At 41.9% G+C, this 25,391-nt stretch overlaps 1 protein-coding gene across 11 annotated transcripts in view; it reads right to left on the bottom strand.

Moving 5' to 3' along the window:
* SSH2 (slingshot protein phosphatase 2) overlaps window positions 1-25,391 on the bottom strand; it is a 313,558-nt gene that overhangs the window by 66,824 nt on the left and 221,343 nt on the right. For 7 of the 11 annotated variants that reach the window (XM_058444977.1, XM_032163114.2, XM_058444971.1 and 4 more), the window contains 2 exons: window positions 14,329-14,432; window positions 5,009-5,073 (listed from right to left, as the gene is read on the bottom strand). In XM_058444977.1, the coding sequence (XP_058300960.1) occupies window positions 5,009-5,073; window positions 14,329-14,432 (169 nt within the window). The remainder of the gene's footprint in view (window positions 1-5,008; window positions 5,074-14,328; window positions 14,433-25,391) is intronic. The other 4 variants (XM_032163112.2, XM_058444972.1, XM_058444973.1 and 1 more) reach the window with 1 other exon arrangement.

Below are 25,391 nucleotides of genomic sequence, written 5' to 3'. Positions count from 1 at the left end.
CATGCATGCCCCTGTGTGCATGATGTAAGACTCTTGGTGAAAAGAAATTAATTACCCCCAGTAAACTACATTATAAAGGCCCAATGTCTAAGACAGGCAGTTCACCCAATCCATCAGAGAGAAAGGTTCCAAAAGTAGGTAAATATTAAATGCTAGTCAAAAGAATGAAGCAAAATCAATAGCCAAAATTAAAACAGGCTTCACTTGTGACACTAGTAAACTAAAGAACACTGTCTTCAAAAGAAAAAGATTAGAGATTGAGGAAGTCTCTGAATTTTTTTTTAAATCAGTCTGTCTCTATGAAATTCTTAAATATGAATTATATTCTGTGTAGCCATTAAAAACCATGATTTATTTATTGACATGGAAAGATATCCATGATAAACTATGAAGAAAGTAGGTTACAAAAAGGTATTTCTATTTTTATCACATTTTCGTAGAAACAAAACAATGCTCTTCCTCTCTTTACACACACACACACACACACACACACACACACACACACACACACTCTCTCTCTCTCTCTCTTTCTCATATATACATACTTAAAAAAAGAGTGGAAGGATACTTATCCAAATTGCTGAGAACGATTTTCTCAGAATGTAGAATGGAGTGATTTTTACTTTATTTATACCTTTCTGCATTGTTTGGGAGAAAAAAAACCCCACATAATACATTCATAGCTAGAAAAAATAAACCAATTTCCATTTTAGAAAGCAACATATGATGAAAACCAAAATCATAAAGTTCTCATTTTCTTAAATTCTCCTGCAAAGTACTCAAAAAAGACCTCTTTGTACCTTATTAACACTTCAGCTTTAGTTAAGAACATCAATTGAAAGTTACTTCAAATGTCTTGAAAATTCTTAATTTCTCAAATTAATGTTTTAATTAAATGGTTGATCTTTGGTAACGTGCAAGAGTACTATAAAACCACTTCCTTTATTTTACTAGCTACAGTTTTCCTAAGTACTACAGTTAATGCTTGATGCCTGTATTTGGAACACAGAACTTCCCTGGAGGGAAAGATTGGCTTCATCCTATTTTCTTTCTTTTTTGAGACAGAGTCTAGCTCTGTCGCCCAGGCTGGAGTGCAGTGGCGTGACCTTGGCTCACTGCAAGCTCTGCCTCCCGGGTTCACGCCATTCTCCTGCCTCAGCCTCCTGAGTAGCTGAGACTACAGGCGCCTGCCACCGTGCCCGGCTAATTTTTTGTATTTTTAGTAGAGACGGGGTTTCACCGTGTTAGCCAGGATGGTCTCGATCTCCTGACCTCGTGATCCGCCCGCCTCGGCCTCCCAAATTGCTGGGATTATAGGCGTGAGCCACCGCGCCTGGCCTATTTTCAATGCTAAAGCAAAATGTGTGGTTTGGTTGGGTTATTTAAAAAATAAAGGCAAGACTTTCAGCCGGGCGCGGTGGCTCATGCCTGTAATCCCAGCACTTTGGGAGGCCGAGATGGGCAGATCACTTGAGGTCAGGAGTTCAAGACCAGCCTAGCCAACATGGTGAAAGCCTGTCTCTACTAAAAATACAATTAGCCGGGTATGGTGGCGTGTGCCTGTAATCCCAGCTACTCGGGGGGCTGAGACAGGAGAATCACTTGAACCCAGGAGGCAGAGGTTGCAATGGGCCGAGATCGAGCCACTGCACACCAGCCTGGGCGACAGAGCAAGACTCCGTCTCAAAAAATATATAAATAAATAAAAAAGAAAAAAAAAAGCAAGTTGACTATCAAACTTTTAACCTTCTGCACAAATCTTAAGAGTTTCAGCATTCCAAATTTAACTCAAAACAAAAGCCTTTGCTTTGAGTCTACAAATGCTCCTTTCAGTTAGAGAAGTGCTAATTTGTCCAAAGTCATACAATGCATTGACTCATTTTCTTGAAGATGACTCACTCAATAATCTGAAACATAATGACTATGTGTTTGTAACAACTCAAAACAACTGTAAAACGGCTTGTCATTTGAACTTTGAATTCAGAGGCATCAGTTACATTTTCCGAATTTGTATTTCATAAATGTAAAGCAGCTGAAGATGCATATTTTAGTAAGAAAAGAATTGCCAGCTCTACCTTCGTAACTGCTTCCTTCATGTTCTTCCAAGTCTCTATGTAGTTAAAATTATTTTAATATTTAGAGGTTCAAACCAAATTCCAGGTTATCAATGAGAAAACGATAAAGTGATGTTAGATCTCTTTAAAGCTTTAGCTTTACCAAAACACACAAATGTTGAAAGCTATCAGCAAATATTTATTGGGCATCCAGTATGTGCAAGTGACTGTTGTTACGGGTTTTCAAAGAGGTGTACTCCAAGTGTGATTCCTGGATCAGCAGCATCAGCAGTGTTTCAAAACTGGCTTAAAAATACAAATTATCTCTGCTTCCCCTTTACTAATCAAACTCTGCGTGTGGAGTCCACCAACTGGTGATTGAACAAAGCTCTCCAGGTGATTCTGATTTACTTTAAAGTTTGAGAATCATTGCTTCAGATGATGATGATGCCAATTATGAGAGGGTCTTGCATGTTGCCCAGGTTGAGGGCAGTGGTGTGATCATGGCTCACTACAGCCTTGACCTGCCAGGCTCAGGCAATACTCCTACCTCAGCCTCCCAAGTAGCTGGCATGTCACTATGCCCAGCCAATTTTTTACTTTTTGTAGAGACAGGGTTTTGCCATGTTGCCTAGGCTGGTCTTGAACTCCTGGGCTCAAGCGATCCTCCTGCCTTGGCCTCCCAAAGTGCTAGGATTACAGACATGAGCCACCACACCCCAATCACTCCAGATTATTAATACTGTAAGAATGGCATCCCCCCGTTCCCTTTTAAATAACAATAATAACATTATTATTATTTTTTGAGACGGAATCTCGTTCTGCTGTCCAGGTTGGAGTGTAATGGCGCAATCTCGGCTCACTGCAACCATCACCTCTCGGGTTCAAGTGATTCTCCTGCCTCAGCCTCCTGAGAAGCTGGGACTACAGGTGTGTGCCACCACAGCTCGCTAATTTTTGTATTTTTAGTAGAGACGGGGTTTTACCATGTTGGCCAGCCTGGTCTCGAACTCCTGACCTCAAATAATCTGCCCACCTTGGCCTTCCAAAGTGTTGGGATTACAGGCGTGAGCTACTGTGCCTGGCCTTAGATACTTATTTAAGAAAGAAATATATCAAGAAATACAGACAAGATTTATATAAATGTATAATGTTACTTTTGGTTAGGATATAAAACATTTAAAAAATTAAAATTAAGATATAAAATAACTATGAAAGGATTCCTTTAAATTTTTATATATTCTAATCAAAGGACTCATTACCACATACCTAGATTACTGCAATAACTACCCTAGCAGGCCTCCCTGATTTAAAATGATCTTTTCCTCCTCTCTATTCTGTATTAGCTTCTAAGGAATCTTCCCTAACTACTATAGCTGTCCCATGGCATTCTTTGGCTCAAAAACCTGTAATGTTTCACAACTGCTTATTGAAAAGGGAGAGGTACTACCTTTAGTTAGTAATCTAGAGCAGGCAGCAAGCTTGTGAAACCTGTGGCCTATGGGTCTCACATGTGGCCCAAGATGGCTTTGAATGTGGCCCAGCATAAATTCATAAACTTTCTGAAAACATTATGAGATATTGTGATTTTTTTTTTAAGCTCATCAGCTATCGTTAGTGTATTTTATATGTGGCCCAAGACAATTCTTTTTCCAATGTGGTCCAGGGAAGCCAAATGATTGGACACCTCTGAGAGGCTCAGATGGGAAATGTAAACAAGGAAAGTAAGCCACGTGAATATTGAATGGGTAGAAATACTTTCCAATTTCCACAAAGAAATATGCTCATCTCAGTTTTGTTTTCCTAGTTTTATTGGAGGTACTACTACAACAGTGCAGGAATGATGACAAACGGTGACACTTGACTTAAGAAGACAATAGGGGCTGGGCACTGTGGTTCACGCCTGTAATCCTAGCACTTTGGGAGGCCAAGGTGGGTGGATCACGAGGTCAGGAGTTTGAGACCAGCCTGGCCAATATGGTGAAACCCCATCTCTACTAAAAATACAAAAATTAGCTGAGCATGGTAGCGTGCGCCTGTAGTCTCAGCTGCTCGGGAAGCCAAGGCAGGAGAATTGATCGAACCTGGGAGGCGGAGGTTGCAGTGAGCCGAGATTGTGCCACTGCACTCCAGCCTGGGCAACAGAGCAAGACTCCGTCTCACAAAGAGGTTTATGGTAAATTAAGAACCCATGCTAGACCTCACCTAACTTTAAAATTGTGGCTTACATTTTTTTAAAATACACTGTGATCCAAAGAAAATGTATCTCTGGCCTATACACTGCCAGTTTGAGACCTCCAGTTTACAGCACTAAATCCGTATTTGCCTGCCTTGTTTTCTAGTCTCTATCTTACCAATAATAATAATAATAATCCCCATACTTAGAGAGCATTTTGCACTATGCAGTATGTTTTCATGTCCAGTTGACCCTCTCAACGTGAGAGGTAGTCAGGAGATGAGGAAATGGGCACAGATGGGGTAAAGTAACTTGTCCAGTATCGTATGATTAGTAAGGACCTAAGTCCACGTCTCCTGAGTCTGAAGCCAGCATCAATCTTTGGCCATTTCGCTCCCCCTCCTTATCCTTCCCTATGTGTGTTTTTGCTTGTTGTTAAGTCCTTATCTAGAATAATTTCTTTCTACCAATCCAAATCTCATCATCTTTCAAGAGTCAACTCAAGCTCCACTGACTACATAAACCTTCCTAATCTAGGTCAAATCCCCAAGGTTTTTCTCCATTTTCTGAACTTCAATTGTTATTATAGTTAATAACTTACAAATTGGTGCTTACCAACAGTCTTAAACCATCAAATTATTTCATAACACTCCACATTATCTTCTCTCTTACTTCACATAGTTCTCAGCACTGTGTTGGGATGTAAAAATGACTGTTCAATTTTGGCTATCTTAGATAGTCTTTTGAGGAGAAAATTATGATGACACCACTAACTTACCAGCCTGATGTTGTCTTCTGGGCGAAGTAATATGAACATTGCTTGGAGATGCTGTTGGAGATCACCTGGTGAAATTTACAAACCAAAGGATAATTATTCTCCATTCTAATGTTGACAGAGAGGATTCCTTCTACCTTAGTGACTTTTGTAAAAGAAAGTTCTGATTCATTAAAGGACTCTAATTAGACATAGAAATTAAATGATTATTGACTTCTTTTAAAATGGACAGACTGCTAGACTGCATCTTAATACATTTGCTTTTAGTCTATACTACATTAAAATTTATGTCTGTCCTGTGAAAGGTACACTTGAGACCAGTCTCAGTTTTGTATTATGGTGGATGTTGATAAGAGACTTGTTGGTGAGATCTGTTAGGCAGAGGTAGCACTCACTGGCTGTTTTCAGGCCCACTGAAGGTAGCAATGAGGGCACTTTGAAAATGGGTGTAGTAGTGCAGTGTTAGACGAATTATCCATAACTTTTAAAAAGCTAACCATTTTTTCATTCCTATTTCTATAATCATATGCTTTGGTTGCATTTGACCTAAGAAGACTTTTGGATTCTCTCTAGAATAAGGTCAATAGTTTAAAACGATTTTCATATTAGTGACTGATATTATTAATTTTTTTTTGAGATGGAGTCTCGCTCTGTCACCCACACTGGAGTGTAGTGACTGATATTATAATGAGAGTATATATACACACACACACACACACACACACGTATCTATGTATATATATATACAGAGCGAGACTCCGTCTCAAAAAATATATATACACACACGTATATATGTATATACATATGCATATATGTATATAAATATACATACATATATACACATATATGTGGGTATACTCTCATAATATCCATATATAAATATATACATTCATATTTATACATATATTCATACATGTATAAATATATATATTTATACATATACATACATATAAATATATATATACGTGTGTATGTGTGTGTATGTATATATACTCTCATAATATCAGTCACTACACTCCACTGTGGGCGACAGAGCAAGACTCTGTCTCAAAAAAAAATTAAAACCCATGCTAGAGCTTGCAGAGCTGAGATCACGCCACTGAACTCCAGCCTGGGCGACAGAGTGAGACTGTCTCAAAAACATATACACACACACACACACACACACACACGTATGTACGTGTGTGTGTGTGTGTGTGTGTGTATTTTTTTTGAGACAGAGTCTCGCTGTCGCCCAGGCCGGAGTGCAGTGGCGCGATCTTGGCTCTGCAAGCTCCGCCTCCTGGGTTCATGCCATTCTCCTGCCTCAGCCTCCCGAGTAGCTGAGATTACAGGTGCCCCCCACCATGCCTGGCTAATTTTTTGTATTTTTAGTAGAGACGAGTTTCACCGTGTTAGCCAGGATGGTCTTGATTTCCTGACCTTGTGATCTGCCTGCCTCAGCCTCCCAAAGTGCTGGGATTACAGGCATGAGCCACCGTGCCCGGCCAATGAGAGTATATATTAAGTATGCCACATAAGGGATATATATTCTCCTGAACATATTATTAGGTTCTTTAAAATGGCCAACCATTATTTGAATCTTCACTTGTTCTTATACATTTTGTCAAACTAAGTTGAAATTTCTTTGTTTTAACTATTATAAATTTCCTCATATTCCTAGGAAATCTGAGGCTTTAGATAGCAGGAGATAAATAATGTACTATCATATATGAAAATCTGTGAACAAAAAAACCTCATTCTTGCCCACTCAGATCTTGCCCTTATTAAAGTCTAAGGTGACTGACATAGTCACATAACCATGAATGCCAGTATAACTTGTTCTCACATTGGTCTTGAAATCTACATAATTTTCCTTCAGTTAACTAATAGCTGTTAATTATGAGATGAAATACTATTATGTACAAGAAGTGGATAGAGGCAGGAAGAAAAAAAGTAGGTTGGCAAATGGGTTGGTGCATTTGTTTAAATGGTCAGCAAGTCTGAAAGCCTTTCCTTTCTTCTCCCTCTTTCCTTCTCATACAGAACAGTTTTCTTAATCTCAGCACTTTGGGAGGCTGAGGCGGGGGACTGCTTGAGACTAGTGAGCTGTGATCATGCCACTGCACTCCAGCCTGGGTGACAGAGCAAGACCTTATATTTAAATATAAATAAATAAACAAAAACCAAACAACCTCCCTCACCCCAAACCAAAAAGGATGGTTTTCACTACTGGCTTCTGACCAATTAATTCCATATTGCAGAATCTTTCAATTTTCAAAATTAAAATGGAGAGTCATTATGTTTGGCCAGATCCATTCTACTACATTTCAAGGCCAGGGACACAATCTAAGTCTCATATGCATAAACCCAAGAGAAACGAAAACATATGTCCACCCAAAAAGTTGTACACACATGTATATACAGCATTATTCATAACAGCAAAAAAGTGGAAACAACTCAAATGTCTATCAAATGATGAATGGATAAATAAAAGGTGGTATTATCCACAAAATGTAGTATTATTTGGTCATAAAAAGGAATGATGTACTGATACATACTATACCATGGATGACCTTTGAAAACATGCTAAGTAAAAGGAGCCTAACTCAAAAACCCATTTATATGAATCCATTTACAGAACATCCAGAATAGGCAAATCTATAGAGACAGAAAGTAGATTAGTGGTTGCTTAGGGCTGGGAGAGAGGGTGAGAGAAATAGGGATTGCCTGCTAATGGATATCAGCTTTATTTTCAGGGCGATAAAAATGTTCTAAAATTAGATTGTGGTGATGGCTGTACAACTCTGTGACTATTCTAAAAACCAACGCATGTACACTTTAAATGAGTAAACTGGGTGAATTATATGATATGTAGATTATATCTCAATAAAGCTGTTAAACAAAAAATAAAAGAACAAGTATGAGGAGACAAAGTGTTAGGTATAAACAGTGAAAAGCTACCAGAGTTACAAGTTGCAACTGAATTAAGCAGCTGAGGATACTTTTTATTTTATTTTTTTTCTTGAGACAGGGTCTTACTCTGCCACCCAGACTGCAGTACAGTGGTGCTATCACGGCTCCCTACAGCTGTGACCTCCTAGGCTCAAGCAATCCTCCCACCTCAGCCTCCAGGGTAGCCAGGACTACAGGTGTGCACCACAACGCCTGGCTAATTTTTTGTATTTTTTGTAGAGATGAGGTGTCACCATGTTGCCCAGGCTGGTCCCAAACTCCTAAGCTCAAGCAATCTGCCTGCCTTGGCCTCCCAAAATGCTGGGATTACAGGCACAGACCACTGCACCAGGGCTGAGCTTCTTTAAAATTAAGTTTCCTTCTGTCCTACCAGTAGAAATAACCAGAGGAAAGGATTTTTAGGATGGAGAACTTCTGGAGGAGAACTCTAAATTAGCCCAAAGTCCCCACTCCAAACACTACTGGACCAAAGATTCAGCTGTCTTATTTGAAGCTCAGACAAAAATCAGGAGTCCTACTCAAGTAAGCCTTCTTATGTGAGTCGGAAGCTCAGGTTTGTTAGCTGCAAAAAGTACTGCTCTGAGCAAACTGCGTATCATTTCCTACTGGGCAACCGTTCTTCACAGAGTCTAACAGAAGGCAATATATTGATATAGCATTAAGATAACCTTCTCTACATTTCCCCACCATATACTTCATTTCTAGGAGCTAAATTTCAAATTTCTATTGGATTTTATAGACTTTTCATTGTTTCCATTTAAAATACTGGCAGACATTCACCCATAATACCCTTCTTTGATTGCAAAATAGTATTTGGATATTTCAAATGCAGCCCAGTTAAAAAATTCTAACTAGTTCAAGAAACATGCATAAGGAAGTACAACTAGACAAGGTAAGCCCTTGATCTGCTCTCAATTCTGCCATCAACTTGCAGTTACTGTGGGCTTGGCCAAGGCAGCTTCAGTTTATGTGACAGCCTGGCTTTTATAAGCTTCGTTTATACTCGCACTGCCTCATCTGTTCCGGTCTGGATCACAAATCAAGTCCATTCAGCTTGTGTTAAATCTGCTTTTCTTTTTAGTATGAGGAAAGCTAAGTGAACAATGTCAAGTAGAAACCTGGGTGGCAGCTGAATGTAGAAGTCTGACCAAAGAAAAATGCCAACCAGTGCCAGGAGCTTTAAAAGCCACTGACCCCATTAACTATTACATGCCATAGAGTAATTTGCCCAATATTCTAGTCAGACAAACTGGATTTAAACCAATAATTTGTCTTCTTTTTACTGTAAGGGACAAATATCCACACTGAAAAGAAATAAAAAGCTTAGCAGGCATACTTCTTCCGCACATTCAAGTATTTTGGGGAAGCGTCCTCCTCTACCCGACCTCTGGTACTGGGCACTGGGGAGGAAGATTTTAGAAAGTGTAATCCAAGCTAATTTCCAAAATAGGTTATTTCTTCCCTTACTCTAAAAAATTTTCCATGGCTAGAAAGTTCTGGTAGGAGGAAAATATTGTCCAAACAAAACGGATTACAATTCTCAGCTGCCACAGTTGCAACTAGGTGAAGGCCCAAAAAATTAGTAGGGCAGCCACTAAAATAGCCGAGATTATCTTGACTAAAGCTATGCTCAACTACTGGCTCAATGGGATCCAATATTTTTGGCTTTTACCTCTGACCTAAACACTTAAGGTTATCATAGTCTTTGTTCCTTTCTTAGTAATTACAATTTTTTTCACTCCTGGAGATCATAAGTGGTCAAAGTGGCACATTTATGACAACAAGCAATCACCTCTTTCTATACTATTCATCAGGATTAGTGTCCTAAGGCTTTTATTTTTTTTCCCCAAAATGATAAATAAGGTCTGCCGATAGAAGAGAAGCATCAGGTTATCTTCTTAAACTGTGGGTATCCTATACCTGGAGATCTCTCTCCCTAAGACACATTTTCTATGGTTCTTTTAAAACCTCATCACCACAGGTGTTCCTGATTTTAGAGAAATCCAATATAAAAGAATACAATGCATATACTACTGTTAGTTGATATTTCAAAACAAGAGTCTTTTTTTTTATTTATTAAGTTGTTTCAAAGTTTTTAATGCTGGGGCATTACAAAGAAAACTAAAATTGGGAGTATACTAATCAATTTGTTCAAATGTCTCTTCAATCTATCATAGCTAGAAAGCATGCTTTATGGAAATATTTGATGGTTATTTGTAAATGAATCATCTCATTTATGAAATTTATATAAACGTTTCTTTGCTCTAATTTCTGCATTTTTTTCTTTTTTTATTTTATTTTTTTTGCACACAAAACAATAAACATTTTCTAAAAGTACATACGAACAAAAAGATGCATATCAAACATATTAGGAAGGTTGCACATGGGAAGATGGGGAATAGAAATGGGGGGTGGGAATTAAAGAAAATAAATGAGAGAGGGACTTTGTATGGATCAATGATAATAACTCAATCCTCTATTTGACAAAGAAGAAGGAGAAGGAAGAGGAAGAAAAAGAAAGTGGGATAAAGGATCAGAAAGGGAGGAAAATAGAAAAAATTAGAGTATGACTCCAGGGTAGACCTGTTTTGTTGTCGCTTGGTTCGTTGGTTGGTTTGACAGTTGTATTTTTCATATGTTTCGCCATGTTGGCCAGGCTGGTCTCCAGCTCCTAGCCTCAAGTGATCAACCCGCCTCAGCCTCCCAGAGTACTGGGACTACAGGCGTGAGCCACCACATCCAGCCCCCACATTGCTTCTGGCCTCCGTGGCAGACCTCCCAGACGGGGCGGCCGGGCAGAGGCGCTCCCCACATCCCAGACAGGGCGGCCGGGCAGAGGTGCTCCTCACTTCCCAGACGGGGTGGCCGGGCAGAGACGCTCCTCACTTCCTAGACGGGGTGGCGGCTGGGCAGAGGGGCTCCTCAATTCCCGGACGGGGCGGCTGGGCAGAGGCGCTCCTCACATCCCAGACGATGGGTGGCCGGGCAGAGGCACTCCTCACTTCCCAGATGGGGCGGCCGGGCAGAGGCACTCCTCACTTCCCAGACGGGGCGGCCGCGCAGAGGTGCTCCTCACTTCCCAGACGGGGCGGCCGGGCAGAGGCGCTCCTCACTTCCCAGACGGGGCGGCCGGGCAGAGGCGCTCCTCACTTCCCAGACGGGGCGGCCGGGGGCGGCCGGGCAGAGGCGCTCCTCACTTCCCAGACGGGGCGGCCGCGCAGAGGGGCTCCTCACTTCCCAGACGGGGCGGCCGGGCAGAGGCGCTCCTCACATCCCAGACGATGGGTGGCCAGGCAGAGACGTTCCTCACTTCCTAGACGGGGTGGCGGCCGGGCAGAGACGCTCCTCACCTCCCAGACGGGGTGGCCGGGCAGAGGAGCTCCTCATAACCCAGACGATGGGCGGCCAGGCAGAGACGCTCCCCACCTCCCAGACGGGGCGGCAGCCGGGCAGAGGCTGCAATCCCAGCACCCTGGGAGGCCAAGGCAGGCGGCTGGGAGGCGGAGGCTGCAGCGAGCCAAGACCACGCCACCGCACTCCAGCCCGGGCAACACCGAGCACCGAATGAGCGAGCCTCCGTCTGCAGTCCCAGCACCTCGGGAGGCCGAGGCGGGCAGAGCACTGGAGGTCAGGAGCTGGAGACCAGCCTGGCCGACATGGCGAAATCGCGCCTCCAGCCAAAGGAGAAAAACCAGGGAGGGGTGGTGGCGCGCGGCGGCAATCCCAGGCAGCCGGCAGGCCAGGGCAGGAGAATCACGGGAGCCGGACGCAGGGAGTCTGCAGCGAGCCGAGTTTACTCCAGCCTGGGCCACAGAGGGAGGCAGGGAGGGAGGGAGGGAGGAAAGGAAAGAAAGAAAGAAAGAGAAAGAAAGAAGGAAGGAAGGAAGGAAGGAAGGAAAAGGAAAGGAAAGGAAAGGAAAGGAAGGAAGGAAGGAAGGAGAGTCTTATACTCATTCCTATGTGAACATTTGATGATTCCTCTGGGTTAAATTTCCAGCCTTTTAGTGTATACATTCAAGTAGCAGACACTGGCATTTTAATATGTGACATAATGACTCATTATCACAGGAAAAAGTTTATCTTAGTATATTCTGTATCATTCTCCTCCTCATACCATCACTAGACAGCAGAAAGAAATCAGAAATTGAATCTTTGATTAGCTGAAGTAACTCTGAATAAGATTCAAGGGAACAGCTAAACTTTTTTTTTTTTGAGATGGAGTCTCGTTCTGTCGCCTAGGCTGGAGGGTAGTAGCACAATCTCAGCTCACTGCAACCTCCATCTCCCAGGTTCCAGCAATTCTCCTGCCTCAGCCTCCTGAGTAGCTGGGACTACAGGTGCACGCCACCATGCCTGCTAATTTTTTTTGTTTGTTTGTTTGTTTGTTTTTTTGAGATGGAGTCTTACTGTGTCGCGCAGGCTGGAGCGCAGTGGTGCGATCCCGGCTCACTGCAAGCTCCGCCTCCCGGGTTTACACCATTCTCCTGACTCAGCCTCCTGAATAGCTGGGACCACAGGCGCCCGCCACCATGTCCGGCTAATTTTTTTTTTAATTTTTAGTAGAGACGGAGTTTCACCATGTTAGCCAGGATGGTCTTGATCTCCTGACTTTGTGATCGCCCGTCTTGGCCTCCCAAAGTGCCAGGATGACAGGCGTGAGCCACCGTGCCTGGCCTAATTTTTGTATATTTTGTAGAGATGGGGTTTCGCCATGTTAGCCAAGCTGGTCTCAAACTCCTGACCTTAGGTGATCCACCTACCTCAGCCTCCCGAGGTGCTGGGATCATAGGTGCGAGCCACGCCTGGCTTTTTTTTTTTTTTTTTTGAGACAGGGTCCCACTCTGTCACCAAGGCTGGAGTGCAGTGGTGCAAAGATGGAGATGGCTCACTGCAGTCTCAACCTCCCAGGCTCAAGTGACCCTCCCACCTCAGCCTCCGAGGTAGCTGGGACCACACGTGTACACCACCACACATCACTAATTTTCTTTTTTTGAAGTGGAGTCTTGCTCTGTTGCCCAGGCTGGTGTGCAGTGGCATGATCTTGGCTCACTGTAACCTTTGCTTCCCAGGTTCAAGTGATTTCCTGCCTCAGCCTCCAGAGCAGCTGAGATTACAGCAGTGTGCCACTACGCCCAGCTAATTTTTGTATTTTTAGTAGAGACAGGGTTTCACCATGTTGGCCAAGCTGGTCTCGAACTTCTGACCTCAGGTGATCCGCCTGCCTTGGCCTCCCCAAATGCTAGGGTTACAGGTGTGAGCCACTGCGCCCGGCCACATTTGGCTAATTTTTTTTTTTTTTTTTAGAGATGGGATTTCACCATCTTGCCCAGGTGAGTCTCAAAGTCCTCGACTCAGGCAATCCTCTTGCCTCAGCCTCCCAAAGTGCTGGGATTACATCTGTGAGCCAATGTGCCTGGTCCACCTGAACATTTTCAACCTGAACACTCAAAACCTTAACTGAAGGCCACGCGCGGGGACTCACGCCTATAATCCTAGCACTTTGGATAACTGAGGCGGGTGGATCACCTGAGGCCAGGAGTTCGACACCAGCCTAGCCAACATGGTGAAACACCATCTCTACTAAAAATACAAAAATTAGCTGCATGTGGTGGTGCATGCCTGTAGTCCCAGCTACTTGGGAGGCTGAGGCAGGAGAATTGCTTGAATCCAGGAGGTGGAGGTTGCAATGAGCTGAGATTACGCCATTGCACTCCAGCCTGGGCGACAGAGTGAGGGTCTGTCTCAAAAAAAAAAAAAAAAAAAACAACCCTGGCCGGGCGCGGTGGCTCAAGTCTGTAATCCCAGCACTTTGGGAGGCTGAGGCAGCTGGATCACCTGAGGTCAGGAGTTCGAGGCCAGCCTGGCTAACATGGTGAAACCCTGTCTCTACTAAAAATACAAAAATGAGCTGGGCGTGGTGGTGGGCGCCTGTAGTCCCAGCTACTTGGGAGGCTGAGGCAGGAGGATCGCTTGAATCCAGGAGGTGGAGGTTGCAGTGATCTGGGATCGTGCCACTGCACTCCACCCTGGGTGACCCAGCAAGACTCCATCTCAAAAAAACAAAACAAAACAAAACAAAACAACCCCAATCTTAACTGAGAAGTTCCATATAACTTCATTGGAGTATTTTGGTACCGTCTTATTATTATTTCAACAAAAATGTATTGCACATCTACTATGTGTAAAAGGCTTTTTGCGAAGTGCTAAAAAAAAATGGTCTGTGAGGGTAAAAGTCATTACAGCCCAGTACAATGCTTTCTTTCACCATTAAAGAACTTCTGAAGAGACGGGGATGAGGTAGTCAGCCTTTTAGAATGTAACGAAAGATATAGTTACCAAGAAAGAAATAGTGTATATGCGAGCATTACCTGCATGCTTGTTTCGTCTGTGGCTGATTCTTGGTGTGGATGAGCCATTTCCCCGGGGTAGAAAAAGGGCAGCACCTTTGACAGTTAGAAAGCTCTCGCTGATGCTAAAAGGAAAAAGTCAAAAGAAAATAAATTACTTAGGAAAGGAAATCAAAGAGTAGGAAGGATAACCACTTTAGGATTCTCTCTTCTCTATTCCAAAGTCCCAACTTCACGGAATGAAGTAAAAACATAATCAAGAGAGGCTGTGGTTACTCACTCATACGCTCCTGCCTACTCTAGACAAGTTTTCTTTCTTTTTCTTTTTTGAAAGGGAGTCTTGCTCTGTCGCCCAGGCTGCAGTGCAGTGGCGTGATCTTGGCTCACTGCAACCTCCGCCTCCTGGGTTCAAGTGATTCTCCTGCCTCAGCCTCCCGAGTAGGCTGGGATTACCGGCACCCACCACCGCACTCAGCTAATTTTTGTATATTAGTAGAGAGGGTTTCATTATGTAAGTCAAGATGATCTCAAATTCCTGACCTCAAATGATCTGCCCACCTCGGCCTCCCAAAGCACTGGGAATACAGACATGAGCCACCGTGCCCGGCCTCTAGACAAGTTTTCTGAAACAAAACTTACAATATTCTTTTCTTTTTTTGTCTTTTTCTTTTTTTTTTTTTTTTTGAGATGGAGTCTCACTCTGTTGCCCAGGCTGGAGTGCAGTGGTGTGATCCTGGCTCACTGCAACAACCTCCGCCTCCCAGGTTCAAGTAATTCTCCTGCCTCAGCCTCCTGAGTAGCTGGGATTACAGGAGCGAGCCACCACGACCAGCTAATTTTTGTATTTTTAATAGAGATGGGGTTTTACCATGTTGGCCAGGCTGGTTTTAAACTCCTGACCTCATGTGATCCACCCTCCTCGGCCTCCCAAAGTGCTAGGACTACAGATGTGAGCCACTGCGCCCAGCCAAAACTTACAATATTCTATATACATTACATAGCAGCAGTTAAGAGCGGAGGCTCTGAAACTAGAATGCCTGAGTTTGAATCCTGGCTTTACTTCTTCCTACCAGAGTAGGCCTAAATTTCCTTATCTGTAAAACAGGGATAATAAAATGAAGTTGTTGTGAAAAGCCAATGAGAACAGAGCTTCTTAAAGTGGTGCCTAGTATACTGTAAAAAGCCCTTAATAAATATTAGTTATTATAAGTAGATTAGTAGAAGGTTATCAGTAATGATGTTTCAATACTGTCCTGATTAGATGTGAAGTATGTTACAATATTTAGCTACTAGTAATAGGTTCAAAGTTTCCAAAAAAATTTATGTGTAAAATATACACAACAGTAAAGTGTTACCTCAAAATTTTACTACTGCCAACTTGTATCCCCATACTCAGTGAAAAGTAGTAGTAGGCAGGAAGTGTGTTTAACCTACTGGAGTTTGTCATTCACAAGATGATAATATAGGCGGAGAATTACTGCTGAGGATAGCGGCTATTCAAAATACAATTACTGGTCTGGTCATAGTGGTTCATGCCTGTAATCCCAGTGCTTTGGGAGGCCAAGCAAGAGGATTGCTTGAGTCTTGGAGTTTGAGACCAGACTAGGCAACACAGTGAGACTCCATCTCTAAAAAATATTTTTAAAATATTTAAAAAATAGCTGGGGGTGGTATCACATGCCTGTAGTCCTAGCTCTTCAGAAGGGTGAGGTGGGAGGATCACTTGAGCCTAGGAGTTCGAGATTATAGTGAGTTATGATGGCGCCATTGTACTCCAGCTGGGGCGACAGATCAAGACTCTCTCTTAAAAAAAAAAAAAAAAGCAAAACACAAAAACTAGTGGATACCCACAAATAACCAGAAAATAAATCTAAATTATTTCATATCAATAAACTAAATAAGCCTTTCAAGTTATCCATCAAGTTTCTCACAGAATCTTAAGGGATAGAACTTAACTCACGAATGGCCAAGTTTAGAAATACCTAATAGAGGATTCTAAATTGCTTTTGAGTATAGTACTGCTATTAAAGGTTAGCTAGCGGATTGTAAGTGACATTGTCTATTCAATATTTCCACTTGGAAATCTTAATTGGCATGTTAAATTGATGTTGACAAAACTAAATTCTCGAGCTCCCCCACACTCAAGTCAATCTCTGGCCTCGTTCTCCAGCCTCATTCTCCCAGTTGTTTAGGCAAAACACCTAATAGTCATCCTTAGTGTCTTTCCTTCCTATAATATATATCTAATCCATTAGCAAGTCCTGTGAGCTTTACTTTCAAATATATCTTGAACCTGCCCACTTATCCCTATCACCACTATCACACTGGTCCATGGCACCATCATTCCTTACTTGGACCACTATTTAAAAAATTTTTCTTAAGCCTTTTATTACAGAAAATTTCAAACATACACAAAAGTAGAGGGAACACTATGATAAAGCCCCCATGTTCCCATCACATTTGAGCTTTAATTTGTGGCAAATTTTGTTTCTTCTACATCCTCACCCATTTTACCTTGCCCTAAAGTGAAACAAACCCCAGGTGCTGTATCAAAAAAAACCTTAACAGGTCTATCTGCAACCACTTCTGCCCTCGATTATCTACTCACCAAACAGCAACCAGAGTGACTTAAAAAACATATAGATCATACAGTGTCACTTCCCTGCTTAAAACCCTCCAAAGGCTTCCTTTTGTACTTATAAATAAAAAAAAAACCAGTCTTTAGCTTGGTCTTCAAGGACCTGTAACATCCTACAGGACTACTCCTCTGATCTTATATCATCTCCCTTTTGTTTACCATGATCTATGATTCTCCTTTCTGTTTCTTCGATGTTTGAGGGCCTTTGTGCTTTCTGTTCTCTACTTGGAATACTTTTCTTGTGGCCTATCATTATGTAAGTCTCAGCTCCAATATCACTGCTCCTTCCGCCAATTCCAATCATACTCTATCCTGTTATTCTGTTTTGTTTCCTTCAGAATATTAATCACAAACTAAAATTATATTTATTCACGTGTATACCTGTTGTGGTTACCTTCCTATAGTAAAATATAAGCTCCAAGAGGGCAAGGACTTAATTTTGTGCATCACTGTAGCCTCAGCACTGGAAATAGTGTAAGGCACATATTAGCTGCTTGAACAATAGGTGATGGATGAATGAATTTATCCCAGGTCTTTGCCACACTGTATGTCTGTCCTGTCACTGTAGCAGAAATTGTAATTTAGGACAAGTCTCACATGTAAAAATGATCATTATATAACTCAATATATGTTGGCAGATTAATGGACTTTAAAATGTTTGACGATAGATTAGCAAATGAAGTTAAATCACCTCTATAATGTTATCAGACATTGATTCAATTTTATCCTTTAATAAAGTCCATGAAGCTAATAAAACCTTTGAGGTAACCTGCCAAATAGACTGAAACACGTCTTCTAAAAACAAAAGAATCCACAGATGTCACTTTGAAAATTTTCATGCTGGCTGGGGGTGGTGGTGCCTTGATTTTGTTTTGTTTTCATCTTTAAATAAAGCATTACTCTCTTGTGGTCTGTTGCACAAGCCTTGTCTCTTGTTACATCCGTGGTGTTCACATGCCACCCTACTGTGGGTCACTCTGTTCCACTCACATTACGGGAACAACCTAAAACAAAATGTCTGAGTGACAGGATGAGTGGGCTACACCACAGACAGGAAATGAAATTCACACTTTTGCCAACACAGCAACTGCTGCTTTACTAAATGAAAACATTTTAAAAATAAAGGCTAAATATTCTACCTATTCACCGGGCAAAGTAACAGCTTTGGACACTGTGGGTTCCAGTAAACAAAGCAGTTTGCTACATCTACAAAAGTGTGTGTATTTGTTGAAGAGTTTAAAACAACTGAACATACTTCAGTCACTCCTTTTGTGAGATAGGTAGTTTCTCTTTGACAAACACTATTTTAAGAACTTCCTGGTTTTGGGGGTTCAGCAAAACTTTTTATAGATACATTTGTTGCTTATGCTTTAAAACATATGTAAGTACATTCTTGCTTTAAAGCATATCTAAATGTGTTATTTAAAATGAATGCAGGGCTTTCTCAAAGTAAGGGTTAAGGAGCTGGACAAGGGCTGTTGGTTAGTTCAAAGCCACCTGGACTCCAGAAACTCCTGATTATAAAAGAAAGGCCAGGAGTCAAACTCACATATAGTATAATTATCACAAATTCACATATAAGAGAAAAGAGGCTTTCCTATTTGAAACACAAATGTCAATAAACTTTTCTGATGGAACAAATTGCACAAGGTAGGCCAAGAGACTACTTTTTTTTTTTTTTTTTTGAGATGGAGTCTTGCTCTGTTGCCCAGGCTGGAGTGCAATGGTGAGATCTTGGCTCACTGCAACCCCTGCCTCCCAGGCTCAAACGATTCTCATGCCTCAGCCTCCCGAACAGCTGGGACTATGGGCATACGTCACCATACCTGGCTAATTTTTGTATTTTTAGTGGAGACGGGGTTTCACCATGTTGCCCAGGCTGGTCTGCAACTCCTGACCTTAAGTGATCTGCCCACCTTGGCCTCCCAAAGTGCTGGGATTCCAGGTATAAGCCACTGCACCCGGCCCGAGATTACTATTTAATACTATTATAATAGGTGCGGTATAGGCTCCCAGAGACTCAGAGCAGACAACCTGGATGGTACAATCAATCCTCTTTATTCCGTGGCCCCAAGTTATGACCCCTCAGTTATCAAAAAAGTGACATTCTGTTGGTCACAAGGGGACCAGAAATAAGTGTGTGGCTGATTACAAAAATCTCTTATCATAACAGAAAAAAATTCATAGCATGGAAGTGATAAAACAAAATTTATAACCACCACCAGAGTTTAGGTAGATAAAATTCCACTTGAAAATTAAATGCTTTATTTGCATATCAAGAAAATTACATGTAAATTTAATCACATATACTTTTGCGTAAAGTAAAAGGTTGGTGTATCTTGCCAGAATAGTAAAAGATTTATTATGTAAATATGCCTTCCTGAAACAGCTGCTTAAAAATTCAATTGACATGGAGTTGTCAATTGTCTAATTAAAAAGTCTGTTCTTGCTAGGCGTGGTGGCTCACGCCTGTAATCCCAACACTTTGGGAGGCCAAGGCGGGCAGATCACCTGAGGTCAGGAGTTCGAGACCAGCCTGGCCAACATGGCGAAACACCGTCTCGACTAAAAATACAAAAAAATCAGCCAGGCATGGTGGCGGGCGCCTGTAATCCCAGCTGCTAGAGAGGCTGAGGCAAGAGAATTGCTGGAACCTGGGAGGCAGAGGTTGCAGTGAGCCGAGACTGTGCCACTGTACTCCAGCTTGGACGACAGAGTGGAACTCCGTTTCAAAAAAAAAAAAAAAAAAAAATCTGTTCTTTAGAAAGGCAGGTGAAAACTTTTTCATGTTTCTGAATTGACTAGTTCTGTAGAGTCTGGCACAGAAACAGAACTGCAGTAAACTCTATGAAGTCATTTGTATGTGATTACAGATACCTAAGTTAAATATAACCCCAAAGGACTTAAGAACCCCCACAGTAAGGAATGAATGAGATAAAGATAATATTACTTTCTTGATCTAAAGAGAATAATTAGCTGCTTGATACAAAAATGACACGATCACCTTTCTAATAGAGCACTCGTGACAGTAAAGTTCTCCAAACTCTTTATAACTTAAAAACACCTATGCTTCTCTTTGCCATAGATTGCTTGCTCAACGAGGGGAAAGTCATCCCTGGTTAAGAAATTATATACATATATATATATATATATATATATATATATATATATATATAATGAGCTAAAAATAGCTAACTCAACTACTGTATGCTAGGTGCATTTTACATTACTTTATTTAACTTTCCTAACAATTCTATGAAGTAGGTACTATTTTTACCTCCAATATACATGTAAGAGACTGAGGGGTCAGAGATCATAAGTTACTTGCCTAAAATCATACAGCCAGTAAGCCTCAGAGCAAGGATTCAAACCAAGATTTGACTTGAAAACTTATGCTCCGAATCATTCTCTACCATGCTGTTTTCGCTTTATGATATAGTTTATGGCGGATGAAATACAATGTCTTACCTACACACCTTTTCAACAGAATAGAATTTAAAAGTAGAGTACAGGGGCTGAGTGTGGTGGCTCACGCCTGTAATCCCAGCACTTTGGGAGGCCGAGGAGGGTGGATCACTTGAGGCCAGGAGTTCAAGACCAGCCTGGCCATCATGGTGAAACTCTGTCTCTACTAAAAATACAAAAATTAGCCAGGTGTGGTGGCACACATTTATAATCCCAGCTACTTGGGAGGCTGCAGCAAGAGAATTGCTTGAACTCTGGAGGCGGAGTTTGCAGTGAGCTGAGATCACACCACTGCGCTCCAGCCTGGGCAACAGAGCGAAACTCCATTTCAAAAAAAAAAAATGTAGAGTACAGGAGTGAGAGAAAAGTACTGAAATCCATTTGGATTCCAACTCTACTCATTTTCCCCACCCCTTCCCCAACAAGGCCATAGACAGAAAGACTACACTGAGGGGGATAAAGAACATGTCTGAGATGAATCCAGCTGGGCTGGACAGTAGAGCAAGTTGTAATATCTGTTGGGAATGACAGTGGCATCTCAGTCTCAAAAAATGGAGGAAAGAACACTCGGCTTTAAATATATTTGGGAAAGTGCTCTGTGACAATCCTTTCTGATCAAAATCACTTCCTAAAGTATGACATTTGTTAACTGGTAGTTTCTTCTTGGGCAAAGTGTGAAGGAAAAGGTCAACTAAGGGGAGAAAATATTTAACTGTTCTGAGGTTGAAATAATCTTTGAAGAATGTGGCCAGGGTGATCATCCATGACCAGCAGGAAGGTCAAGGAAGCAAAACAAAGCAACAACATACTTGGCCTAACTGCTGAACGTCAGTTGGATAGAAATTCCACTGTTCCACATGCACACATACAAGAAGAAATGGCTCATTTACTATGAGAAATCAAGTGGCAGAAAGTAGATGTTATACTAAAATGAAGGAAGCAGATTTTCATGTTTATGTTTGTAATGCCAAACTCTGGAGTTGGTTTGATATTTCTGCTTGAAGCCAAAATTAGTAGGCAAATTATTGTGTAATATTGACTGCATGCAGTATTATTGCACAAAGTGAGTTGGTTGGTATTTATGTTAAATTCAAGTACCACACATAATCTGAACTGATACTTTCATCTTGAAGAATACTCATCTAGCAAAAACTTTCAAATACATTCCACTCTCCCAATATTTTTCCCCTCCTGATAAGCTTTCTCTGCTTAGTTGTTTAATTTTCAGATTCAAGGTGCTAGGACAGCTTCTGTCAACCCCACTAGGTGGAAAGGAATTCATGTTCCCATTTGGTGTGACCACACCACAGACAGGGAATTTCATAATAAAAAGTTTCAAATATCAGACCAGAGTTCAAGGAACTACACAGCTATCAATACTAATGCCTAATGAAAAAATCTGGCCAAACCCCTAAAACTGGAAGGAAAAAGTAATTGTTCTTTGATGTATGCAACCTGGCTTCAAAAGTCAAAAGTACACCTCTAGGTAGTGAAGAAAATGTGATTCTGTAATCCTAAAGGAATTTAGAATACAACAGGAGAAAATCCAAACTCATATATCATAATGTTCTATGTAATTAGACATTCCCACCCTACCCCCACAGCATGACCAAACATTGAATATTAGAATGCCCAGCCATACCTGGAACCCTCTCCCTGAGGGCATTGACTTCCCAGACACATGCCTCTGAATGCAAGTGTCAGGATTATTTCTCTCCTTAATACCAGACAAGCAGAGATTGGGCCACATAAGTAAACCAATTACTGGCCGAAGCAGAGAAGAGCTTAGGACTCTGGTTCTTACTCATTAACGATAACCATCAGACTCAGTTCCAGCTAATCTTCCACTTAAACTCTGTTGCACAATGCCCAGCACAACTACACTAGGATGCAGCTATCTGTTTTTCCCCTTTCCTAAAACTGAAGGGGGGAAAAAGGATCTGTTTGTTCAAGATTGAGAGACAAATTCCAATCTGGATGAAACTTCCTGGTCTTTTCCCTACAGATCATCAATGGAAGGCAAAAACAAAAAAAACCAAAATTACTTGTTCTGTTCATTTTGAATGTTCATTTACTGATACGATCTTCTAATTCCATTTTTGCTTTAACCATGTGCATCTTAGAAATGTCTGACAGAGACATAATTTAGGATCAATAATTTTACCACTGGTCATACAATTAACCTTCTAGTTTTTACAGATGGGGCACATCTGCTTTGACATTTGTTGGTTTTGGCTGTTCAGCAATAGATTTATCTTTTTCAATATCACCCTACTGTCCTTCTGGGGAATCCATTCAACTGTGGTTCTGGTGGCCTCCAACTCTGGAACTGCAAGGGGTTTTGTAGGAAGCTGGAATGTGGCTTACATCTGGCAGTTGGAAATTCTCCCCATGGAATCTGAATCTCCCCTGGAAACTCTCCCCTGGGAACATACCCCATTATTCGTACTGCTTTAGATACATGGGGAGTGTCGAGGTATGGGACACTCTGCTCCTGCTCCCTGGTCTTCCCTGAATGACCCTCGCTCTTTCCTTTGAACCCCAAATATCGGAGACAGGTCTCGGTCAATTTAGGAAGTTTATTTTGCCAAAGTTAAGAATGTATGCCCGTGACACAGCCTCAGGAGGTCCTGACGACATGTTCCCAATGTGGTCGGGGCACAGCTTGGTTTTATACATTTTAGGGAGACATGAGACATCAATCGATATATGTAAAATGTACACTGGTTCCGTCAAGAAAGGCGAGATAACTCGAAGTGGAGAGAGGACTTCCAGGTCATAGGCAGATACAAGACGAATGGTTGCATTCTTTTGGGTTTCTGATTAGCCTCTCCAAAGAAGGCAATCAGGTTTGCATTTATCTCACTGGGCAGAGAAGGGATGACTTTGAGTTCTGTCTGTCCTTTGTCCACAAGGAAATTCCTTGTGAGGGATGTATGTAGCTTTTAAAAATCTTAGTAGCTATCTTTTTAGGAATAGAATGGGGGGCAGTTTTGCCCTAAGCACCTTCCCAGCTTGACTTTTCCCTTTGGCTTGGTGATGATTTGGGTGATGATTTTGAGATTTCCTTTCATACGTCTGTTCTCTAAGTTTGGTCCTCTAGCCTCCCATTAGGATGTCTGACATCTTTCTGACAAATATTTTACTTATGATAGTTAAAATTCATTTCTGGCCAAGCACGGTGGCTCACGTCTGTAATCTCAGTACTTTGGGAGGCCAAGGTGGGCGGATCACTTGAGATCAGGAGTTCGAGACCTGCCTGGCCAACATGGTGAAACCCCATCTCTACTAAAAATACAAAAATTAGCCGGGCATGGTGGCATGTGCCTGTAATCCCAGCTACTCGGGAGGCTGAGGCAGGAGAATTGCTTGAATCTGGGAGGTGGAGTTTGCAGTGAGCCAAGATCACGTCACTGCACTCCAGCCTGGGTGATAGAGTAAGACTCTGTTTCAAAAACAAAACAAAACAAAACAAAACAAAGCATTTATGAGCTTGTAACAGAGAATCTAATATATCAACTGAAGCCCAGAGAAATTACTGATTTACCCTAAAATCACATTGCTAGTTAGCAGTAGGGCCAGGCTTAAGCCCCCATGTCATCTGACACTCTGGGTAGCACTTTAACCCTTTATTCTGTGTTAGATGTTATTACAACAGGACATATCGCTAAATAATAGCTTAAACAACTAGCAGTTAAAAACACTGCCAGTCGAGGCTGGGCGTGGTAGCTTATGCCTGTAATTCCAGCACTTTGGGAGGCTGAGGCGGGTGGATCATGACATCAGGAGTTCGAGACTATCCTGGCTAAATCAGCGAAATCCCGTCTCTACTAAAAATATAAAAAATTAGCCAGGTGTGGTGGCACGCGCCTGTAATCCCAGCTACTCGGGAGGCTGAGGCAGGAGAATCGCTTGAACTTGGGAGGCGGAGGCTGCAGTGAGCCGAGATCGTGCCACTGCACTCCAGCCTGGGCAACACAGCGAGACAGCGTCTCAAACAAACAACCCCTCCCAACCCTCCCCAAAAAAAAACACCACTGGTCAGTTCATCTGAAGAGAACAAAGGCAGGATTTCACTGAAAGCTTGGTATGATGCTTGTTCTGTTTCTCTTTTTCTTTCTTTCTTTTTTAGCTTTTAGCTTTTGGTTTGAGTTTTAAATTACTACCAAATCATGAAAGATCAGAGCTGGAGGGCCTTTAGGGAGTCTAAGGCAGGGCTCTAAATGGAAGTAGGTGGGCCTAATTCACCACGTCTTGTGAGACCAAGCACAGATCTAAAATAATTTTGACTTCTGAATACCTTTGAAAAGAACACACCTTATCCCATTCCTCCAGGTAGCCACCATTCTTGGACTTACACCAAGCAGCCTTGCTACAAAACACTTCTGAGTTTGAGCTAAGACCCAAGAGACAAGACCTTCTCATGACACCATTGCTGTCTTCTTGTCTTCCTCTCTGTGCAGCCACCTTAGCAAGGCTCAGCCTCAGTCTTGCCTCCAGTCACCATCCAAAAATAACCACCACCTCCCTCATCCCCAAACAAAAACCTAGGTGCCCAGGAAAGGAACTGGTCTCAAGCAACTTCCCAACACACAACTGACCCAGGTCCTCCTGGTGACTGACAGTGGTGGAGAGTTTTGTTTTTGAGAAGGTCCTCCTCCAAAGAGAGGAGAAACTGCCTCAGCTCAAAGGAACCCATTTCCCTTACAGACTGAATCAACAAAGCTTCTTGGTCCTGCAGCCCTCAATTCTAGATTTAAATACTTTTTCAAAATGGAAAAATTTAAAAGCTGTCTGGACTCAAAAGTAAATGACCTGAAAAGTTCTTTCTTAGTATTTAAAATGCTGGATGTCTTGGTTACTAAGAGACATGATGATGACCAACATGTCTCTTAGTAACCAAGACATGGCACCAAGTTTAAAATAGTTGGGAATAAACAAAACAAAATGAAAGGAGATTAACTCAGAAAAACTGTTCAGC

The sequence above is a fragment of the Hylobates moloch genome, unplaced genomic scaffold (genome assembly GCF_009828535.3).
Source record: "Hylobates moloch isolate HMO894 unplaced genomic scaffold, HMol_V3 SCAFFOLD_10, whole genome shotgun sequence".
NCBI lineage: Eukaryota > Metazoa > Chordata > Mammalia > Primates > Hylobatidae > Hylobates > Hylobates moloch.
Note: the sequence above shows the minus strand (reverse complement) of the source record. Positions and strands in the feature narration are given on the sequence as shown.